General features: G+C 43.8%; 1 protein-coding gene across 1 annotated transcript; it reads right to left on the reverse strand.

The window, feature by feature from the left end:
- Window positions 1-300: 300 nt before the first annotated feature.
- Window positions 301-9,625, reverse strand: CTSL (cathepsin L). The gene is made up of 8 exons (XM_061626535.1): window positions 9,519-9,625; window positions 7,794-7,927; window positions 6,626-6,748; window positions 6,393-6,548; window positions 4,433-4,657; window positions 2,331-2,499; window positions 1,251-1,368; window positions 301-831 (listed from the first exon to the last, which is right to left on the reverse strand). Exons 2-8 carry the CDS (start codon window positions 7,917-7,919, stop codon window positions 732-734), a joined length of 1,017 nt encoding a protein of 338 aa, XP_061482519.1. The 5' UTR covers window positions 7,920-7,927; window positions 9,519-9,625; the 3' UTR covers window positions 301-731.
- Between the last annotated feature and the right edge of the window lie 212 nt (window positions 9,626-9,837).

The raw sequence follows: 9,837 nt of genomic DNA on the forward strand, positions 1-9,837 counted from the left end.
GGCTTGAAAGTTTATTTGTAGCAAAGCAAATCTAGTCAGTTTCACCTTTAAAAACAGCCTTCCTTAAAAGGGGTTTACATTCTTGGAGTCCTTATTAACTGAGGTATTACTGTACCAGTTTGCACGTGACACAAAAGGTCTGTTCCAATGCATGCCTGGCTTGGAAAATCACCAATGCAAACAGCTTCACCACATCAGAAACAAGACTGGTCCAAAATGATTTGCTCTGGGATGGGGAGAATGGTACAGGGATAAAAGCAACGTAAATAGACAAAAGGAAGTACACAAAAGCCATCTGGATATGTTGAAATGTTTTGTGTTTTATTTTAAAAGCTGTAACGTTCTGTGCAAGTTGCTGCTTAAAAAATAAAATTAAAAAAAGACTCTACATGGTTTAGTCAGTCTGCAAGCTATCAATATTACAAGCTTGTGTACATATGCAACATTTACATCAAGTAAAAAAAGAAGGAAAGAGGGGCACATATTGCCTTCAAGTAAACATCAGAGAGGTTCAAGGTAAAAATAAAATTACAATTCTGATCTTGAAAGAAGCATACAACCACATGTATTAGTGACATGTGTCTAGTCAGTTTAAAGTCTTTCTGCTGCTGAAATACTTGGTGGCCCCAGAAGATGTCTGGGGACCAACAAGCTGGCAAGCTTATTCCAGTGGTTCATCTTTTCTCAAGTGAAGGGCTGTGGCTGTTCCAGCAACTTCTTTTTCTGCAAGATTATACTAGAGGGTAGCAAGCTGCTGTAGCTATTCCACAGTGGTTTTTTCTGTCTTTAGCCATGTAGATATAGCCTTTGAGGCCCCACTTCTTGCCCCAGCTGGAAAAAACAAAAACATAGCATGAAAGTGTTGCCATGCACAAGCAACTGAGCTACAAGATACAGAAGTATGTCCTCCACCCCTTTTGCAGAGAGATAAGATGACAGATGGGCTGCTTCTATGGCTGATGGTAAAGAGGCCAACCCAAACTGTTTGGGTAGCCTAGCACATATTAGTTCAAATAAATGTTTAGCAATCTTCATGTCTATTTTTCAGATCCAGTTTAAACAGCCAGCAGATTTCAAACAAAAAAGCTTCTCCTAGCTTGTACAGTTTCAGAACTCGGGTGGGAGGTTTGCGTTTCTGAATGTCTCCACACCCCAAGTCAGGAAGAAAATACCTGCACATAGAAAAAGTTGGCATACCAGGGAGAAGGGGGTGGGAAAGGAGAGATAGAATTGAAGCAGCCTCTCAATACCTGTTTTTCACAATCCAGTACTTCTTGCCATCTTCATCTGCACCCTCAAAGCCATATCCAACAACAAGAACACCGTGATCCAGGTCTTCGCTACTACACTGTGGTTCATAATAAATGCCTAGAAAGGAAAGAAAGAGCAAGTCAGCATCCAGAGGGAGAGCAATTTCCCACTGCTGGCTTGGTCCAAAGTTACTGATGTGAATGCTCACAGGAAGCTGCCTTGTACAGAAGTCAGACCACTGATCCACATGGTCACTGTAAGACATTACCAAGCTGTCAGCAGCTTTCCAGGCTTTCAGAGACATCTCTCCACCACTGAGTTATAGCCCTTACCCACTTGGTTGATGGGTTCCCCTTATACAGGACGTACAAAGTTAGTTTTGCCCAGTGGAAGAAACGGACATGGGGCTCTACAAATCCCCTCACCAGCTTGTGCAAGCAGAGTACCTCCTTGCCAAAGTTTTCCATGAATCATGGAGAATATAAGGGATGGGATGAGTCTATATACAGAAGGCAGCAGCAGCAGCAGCAAGAGACTTGCAATGCTTCTGCAAAAAGAACAGAAACCCATGCACATTGGACCAGGACCCAGAATCCCACTCCTCTGGTGTAAGCAGAAATCTCTGGGAAGGGCAGAATCTTACTCACTTCTTGTGAAGCTTTAGTGAAAATCACTAAGTGCAGTAATCCACCTTGCCCATCAGTATGACAGATGGAGGTAGGTTTTGTACCTCTTTTAAGGTTTTGCAAGGAGCCTTTGCAGTAGGCACGGGCACCCCTCCCTCAGTCTTCTGCTATGCACAGAGAACTTAGGAGAGGGAGGGGCCAGTAAAGACCATGACCTGTAAAGTTATGGCCAGCTAGTAAGCCAAGCAACTAATATTTGTAGATCCCTGAAACAGACGCTGGTTTTGTCCAAAGATGTTTCCTAGACCTCATAACAAAATGTCCTAAGCATGTACAAGGTTAGAGAAGCAAATGGACCCAACTATTATTGCTCACAACAAAATCAAACTGCACAATGCCCTATTAAGCCAAGTCCATCAAAAAGCATGTTCAGATCCTTAGACAAATCCTTACCTGACTCATAGAACTGGAAGGAGGTGTGACCTGCATCAATAGCCACGGAGACCGGCCCTACTGCAGCCACTGCCTTCATGAGTGCCCTTTCATGTCCTTCAGGGATGTCCACAAAGCCAGTGTCATTCGCAGAATTATATTCAGACTTATACAGACAATCCTCATCATCCTTTAAGAAAAGGAGACAAGTTGGTTATGATTAATATTTCAAGAGTTAGCTACTCAATGCAGAAATAAATAAAAGTGTCTGAATTGTAAAACCCACAACAAAATACATGAAGTATACTCAGGAGCCCCAAAGGGAATATCCTCCCACTTCAGCTTGTGACTATGTTTCTTCACCTTTTTCCTCCCAGCCCTAAAGATACTACACACACGTGCTTGTGCATGTTACAGGTTGCAGACAAATCACAAGGGCTAATTCTGAAACACATGCAAAAGACACATAACTCTTTAACCTAACCTACAGAAGCAAGGACATACTAGACCAACACACCCTCCTCACAGAAGCTTGTGCCATGGATTATCTGCTAACTAAGAAAGGCTGAATGGCCACCTATCAGGGATGCTGCAGTAATCAATTTCCTCCATCTGCAGAGGGTTGGACTAGATTTTCTTTGTTCTTTAAGGACCCTTTCAAATCAGATTCTAGGGTTTACATTTTCTACTTGGTTCACATAGGGAACCTGCATCCCTCCAGATATTGTTGGATTCTAACTCCCATTCAGTCCCAAGCAAATGGTCAGGAAGGATGCAAGTTGTATCCCAACATCTGGAGGGCCACAGAATCCCCATCTTTGACATACATCAGTGCACTACCACAGTACAGTAGTAACTCTCACATCCCACTTGTAATAATCTCTGCACTGCATGCAACATCTGCCAAGGCAAAAAGCACTGTGAGGCTTGGAAAAAGCATGGGAAATAGGTAGAAGTTAGAACATCCAGAATCCACATCTGTACCTTCATTTCCTTTATGAAACAGCACCAGAGGTATATGGCAGTGGGAATGCATTCAAGTACTCAAAGTTTATTTTGATCACATTAATAGTTCTGGAAGCTTGTTAACAAGCTTGAGGAGAAAAAAATCCTGAAGCAATTCAATGTACACCAGAGATGGGAAACCTGTGGCTCTTCAGATGTTGTTAGACCATCAAACTCAGCCAGAAAGTCCAGTAGTCTGGAGTGACGGGACAAGCCTTTTAAGCAGAGACTGTATCCCAGTCTGCATCTATGCTGAATTATTTTAAAGTTGTTTTAAAGCTTTTTTAAAAAAAATGTTTTGTTTTAGTATATTAAAGTTCATTTAAGATGTTTTGTTTGCTGCCCCAGGCACCTTCTGGGAGGCAAGGTGGGATATAAATTTATTATTATTACTATTATTAATAATAATAATCCAGCAACATCCAGAAAGCCACAGGTTCCCCAACCATGTAAGAATTTAATTTTTTTGCTGCCCAAGTGGTTTTTGAAGTTAAAACTTCAGATTAAGTTTAAGGAGTTAACAACTGTTTAAGTATTTTGATTCAACAAGCGGCATTAGAGACAGCTGGAAAAATATAAACAGAACAGATTATTAAGTAGTTGTGGAAGAGTTTTTAGTAGCCTCCAACTATGAAAGCTCTATAGCTTCTAGCTTTGGGGAATGCTCAGCTCATTTGGTCTTTCTAAAACCCTAAGTAGTCCTTGGAGATATTTTGTCAAGCATTTGTTAATCAGTAACCCCTCAATGTCCATAAGGTGAGCCTGTAATTCTTAATTGTAATACCCAAGCACACTTCTCTGTTTGCATAGTGAAGCAAAAATTTAAGAAGTTGGCTAGCAAGTGCAATTCAGTTAAATTAAACCACAGCGACACTGTTGTTCAAGCCTTTCGAACTCATTCAAGCCCATAGTGAAAGAGAAAAAGTTGCTGCACTGCCAACAACTCAGCTAGCAGCAAAGTATTCCCACCACTCAATGGAAACCCCACGTACACTTGGGTTCAACTTTTTTCCTTAGCAGCTTTGGAATTTGTTTTCCCAACACATCTGTTGACCTGGGAGATTTGACAAGAGACAGAACAGAGAAGGAAGATACTGCCGGCCAGGAAGCCATTTTACCTTTCCAATGTATGGATAGGATTCCTCTGAATCAACGCCTCCATTGTCCTTTATATACTGGAAAGCCTGGTCCATGAGGCCCCCATTACAGCCCTGGTTACCTTCAGGCCGAGAGCAATCCACAAGGTTTTGTTCACTCAGAGAGACCAGCTTGCCAGTTTTGCGAAAGTGCTGTCCTTCAAGGGCTCCGGTAGTACTGAACGCCCAGCAAGAGCCACACTGACCCTGAGGGAAAATAGGGAGACATACATTGGTTTAAAGCCAGACAGTATTTTGGTGCATGCTACTAAAATGCCTCTGGTACAGCAGGGAGAAAACGCAGCTTTGATAGTGTGGGTGGGGAGTTTACACTCATGCCCTGTGCCTTTCTAGATTGGCTTCCAGTTCCTGATCTGCCAATCCCAAAAAGAATCTTCTCTTGACAACTAATTTTTCTCAATTTAGTACTTAAAGCTTTGCTCCAACAGCATCCTCAATGGACCATCAGGATCCCCAAGTTCTCTTTTCTTGCCTTTGATTCACACTCTAGACCAGCCTTCCCCAACTTGTTGCCCTCCAGATGTTGTTGGGCTCCCAACTCCCACCATCCCTGGCTATTAGCCATGCTGCCTGAGGTTGATGGGAGATGTAGTCCAACAACATCGGGAGGGCACCAGGTCGGGGGCAAGTCTGCTCTAGGCAGATGGCTTATCATTTATGATTTGTACAGTGGTTATTATTAACCAACCTTGGCAGAAGAGCAAGACCAGCAAGTTAGCTGGCAACCTTAACAGTCATAGCATTCCAGCCAGTTATGGGAAAGGGCCATAGTTCAGTGGTAGAGCACATGCCTTTCATGCAGGAGATTCGAGTTCAAACCCCTTGCATCTCCAGGTAGGGCCTGAAACCCTGGAGTGCATCTGCCAGTCAGTGTTAACAATATTGAGTAGATAGACCAATGCTTTCACTCAGCGTAACGCAGCTTTCTATGTGCCCACTTTGTGGCGTGTGAGCAAGCATACAGAGCAACAAGTAAGAGGTAGTGGAAATCAGCTGCTCTCTCCACTCTCAGATGCCATACCTGAAGTAAGAGTATTCCTTCCAATTCTCACAATATAAGGCTTACAATAAATGGAATCAATCAATCAATCGTAACATGCAAATGAATACATCTCCAGCTTAACCGAAACGCTCTGCAAGCTACATGCTAGATCAGGTGTGGGGAATCTTTTTCATTCCAAGACCGTATTCTCTTCTGGGGTCCACATGTCAGCGATGGGTAGGGCCAGAGGCAAAAAATGGGTAGAGCAACAAATGTAAATGATACCTTTGTAGAAGATAGTTTCTACACATACCCCCCTCTATCCTCCATTCAGGCAAGGAAGAGGCATGATCAAAGTTCAAAGCCTCCCAGCCAGACAAAAAAGAAAAACACTCAAGGTGTGATGCAGAGCCAGGCAGAAAGACTTGGTGGGCCAGATTCAGCTCCCAGGCCCCCCGAGGGTCCCCATCTGTATGCTTTACGTGTCCCACTTTCACTAGTGCTAAGCAACAAAGCTGCTCCAAATGCATCCCCATCGCCAAGCATTCGTCAACCACTCTTAATTCTCAAAGGACACCCACAGAACTAAATTCCTATACTGGGGACAGGCTTAACACTGCTGTACCAGTATTCAAGGCAAGAGTGGGGAGTGTGCTGTTGCAATTAGGTTCTGCTTTTGGGCTACCTAAAGGCATTTGTGAAGAACAGAATGCTGGACTAGATGGGCCAGTGGCCTGATCCAGCAGGCTCTTCTTATGATCTTCGGTTTCTGAACTAGGTCCCATAGCTGAAGTAAGGTAAAGGAGCCTTTTGCCACTTTGCAACATAGCATGTTTTGGCCAACAGTCCTGCTGAAGCCAAAGTAGCCCTCAAAAAACCCACCATAGACCCCAGGCTATTTGCATTAAGGCAAGACAAAACAGAATGTCAGACACGTACCTGATCTTTCACTGGAGTCACATATCCTTTCTCCCTCCAGTCAACAGATCTTGGTACCTCCAAGAAATTTGGCTCAAGGAACTGTGATCCTGAATATCTTCTTTCCATTTTGGAGTGTTTGAAGCCATTCATGACTTGCCTAAATTCTTCATTAGTCTGAAAAAGGTAATAAGTCAGCATGCCATCTAAGTAGTTATTCATAGATGCAGCCTTGCAACTTTGCATTTACGTACCATGTCTCCAAAATGATTCATTCCCAGACGGTAGCTATGCTTGCCCAGACTGTGGTCCAGATTGTGCAATTCAATCATCTTCAGGTTCTTCTCCCAGATCATTCTCCTCCAGCCTTCCTCCTTCTAGTACAACAAACATGCAAATTTAGCCTTCAACCACTTCTAGCAGCTAAAAGACATGGGCTCAATTCAGACATCAGACCACAGTTTGTACCAACAACAATTCAGAACACAAAGCATCGTTGGAACTTCTAAACATACCTACAAACCATGATTGCTTCCCCAGTTTTATTTCCCCTTCTATGTGGTACAGCTATAGAGGCAGCTACAACTATTGTTTGTCAAGTCACACACCACACTAAATCATGGTATCCAGTTCTGGTTTGCTGGCTCATTACAAACCATGATTTGTCCATCTTGGGCATCATGCCAAACCATAATTAAACTTCTCAAATACGGTTTACAATTGCATCTGAAAACTGAGCTTTGCTGGTCCAAGCAGCTTATTGCTATGAAAAGTAACCATTTCAGATGTTAACCCTAACAGTTGCATATTTCATGCTTAACAAGACTATTTTACAAATTAAATAAAGTACTTTGATCCAAATGTTTTGTGGCTAATAATAATAATAATAATATACACTTTCCAACAGAACTTAAGTTACTCCCAGCTTTGAAAGCAAAGTATCCCCATATACTTGGCAGCTATTTTTTTTTGTTCCAAAGACGGAACATTACCTAAATGTTCAATCATATTGAAAATGCCATTTCAAATCACTTTTTGTGTGATAATCAGAATCTAGAGCAATTTAGTCTACTTGTACAACCTGCCTACTTGTAGTATGCCTCTGAATACCAGTGGCTGGGAATCACAAGTGGGGAGAGCAGTCCTGCTTATGGGCTTCCAGCAGGCCTACGGTTGACCACTATGAGAACAGGATGCTGGTATACGGGCTTTTGGCCTGATCTAGCAAGGCATTTTTTATGTTCTCAACTACTACCCACCATTCTAGTAACTCTCCAATCATAAAACTGTTGCCCACATCCCTAAGGTAGAAATATACCTATTTCACTGTCAGGTACATGAACATTCACACAAATTTTGCTACCACACAATTTTGGAATGCCTTTTGCCTCTGCACAGTGAACCAAATGTAGCATTACTCACCTCATGGTACTGCTTGTTATGCCATGATTTCCACATTCCCCAGTGATCATCCAGAACAGGGTCCAGGCCTGGTGCAGCAAGGCATGCCTCCAAACTTAGGGCCAACATACACAGATAGAACTTCATGATGAAACCTCCAGTAAGCAAGAAAAAATATGATTAGACAAAAATGTCTCCTCCGTTTACAGGGAGGTACTAACAGAAACAGTTTAATCTTCACTGATGAGGCCATGCAAACCATACAGAAATGAAGTATTAGTGTGTGTTAAGAGTGAGAATCAGCTACTTTGGTATAAATGCACCACAATGTTACTGCACAAGGCACCTTGTACGTATACACAATACACTTCTGATCACAATTTGATGGCTGGTGAAAAACTGAGCAGCAGAATCTAACCATGAGAGAACTGTGTGGAAGGCCACTGTTGTTCAGGCAAATACCAAACCTAGGTTTCTTAATTCTGCCAGATGTCATATGCCACATTTTACAGTGGTATGTCTTATTATGAACTTTCTCAGTATTAATCTTTCTCCCACCACCCAAATATTAATTTCAGTTAACAAGGAGTCTTGTCAGTTATTTATAGTCATCAGCTTAGAGTGGGAAGGTCCGATTAAAATAGTCCACCACAGAGGCCCAATCAATGTGAATTAACTGGGTGCTTTGAAACTAGAATTCCTTCTTTCAAATGAGATATTTAACACAACATCAGCCTTCATACAAGATGCATTTCTCGTCTGTAAGCACTTTAATAGCTAGTGCTTTTAGCAGCCTCCCAGGGCACCGATATGAATCATCAGGAATTTTCCAGGAATCACTTCCGCTGCCCTGACTTCCAAGTCTAGGGCGGACTACCAACGGAGGAGAGGGGGGGGGCTTTCAAAACACACCACGTGATCCCCCTCCAGTAAATAAGGCACGTGAGTCCCCCTCTCATATGATAGGCGACGCAGGGGGAGGGAGAAAAAAAACCTGGGCCCGGTGTAAACAAGCCCTGTTGGCCACTGATCTGGCGCCAGCTTGTTTAGAGGAGGAGGGGGTAGAAGGGAGAGAGGGAGGAGTCGCTGCCTTCTGGCCAGCTGGAAGGTCAGCGCTTGGGCAGCACTCCAAAGAGAAGCGAATTGCGGCCTCCTCCAGGAAAAAAAAGGGGGAATCCCTGAGGGCAGAAAAAGAGAGAAATCCCAGCGGAAGGCTAGAAAGTGAGGGTCTCGGGCTACGCCCTCGCTTGCGACCCGCGCCAGTTTGATATGTCTTAGAAACGCGCATCAACAAGAGACGCGTCCCAAATCCCCACCGCCTTGTTAAAGAAGGGCAAGGGCTTCATCAGCACCCTGACAACCCAGGCAAGTGTTTATCATACTCAAGATGCAGCACAAAACAAAGGGCCCCTCCTTATAATGCCGGCTGCCTTTTGCCCTCGCTCCGAGATTACCGTTCCCCTACGAAAAGCCGGACCTCCCGTTTAGCGCACTCAAAAGTGCACGTAAATGGACAAATACATTCTCCCCGTGTCCCAAAAAATCCCTGGGGAGAAAAGAACCTCACTCCGGAGAGGAGCTCCTGACAGCAGAGGAGAGCGCCCCCACTTTGCATCAAAAGGATACCTGAAATCCCAGGCCCTTGTGAACAGCAGGATGACTCAACCATTACCTGCAAATACATGCTGGGAGAGAGATCGAGACTCTTCGTGTAGCCCCGACAAGATTATCAGCGTTTATACTCACCTCACCAGAAATAAACACAGCAACGGCACATAAACCTCTCCTTCTCTGACTTGTTTCTGGCCGGGGTTTTGCTCTAAATCTCCCTGGCCGTAGCAAGCCCAGCCCCTCCTACACTGAGATTGGTTGCAAGGTGCAAGGGCGGAGCTAGAGCTAATCCTGCAAAAGTTCGTGACTCCTGATCCCGTGATGCGAGCGGTGCTGGACCTGTGGGGGGGGGGGAGGAGAGATGTTTTGTTAACAGGGAGGTGCTGGGGCAGCTGAGGACAGGGCTGATGGGACTTGTAGTTCAAAAAAGCAACTTTTCCAAACTCTGACAAGG

Source organism: Rhineura floridana, chromosome 1 (assembly GCF_030035675.1).
Source record: "Rhineura floridana isolate rRhiFlo1 chromosome 1, rRhiFlo1.hap2, whole genome shotgun sequence".
Lineage (NCBI taxonomy): Eukaryota > Metazoa > Chordata > Lepidosauria > Squamata > Rhineuridae > Rhineura > Rhineura floridana.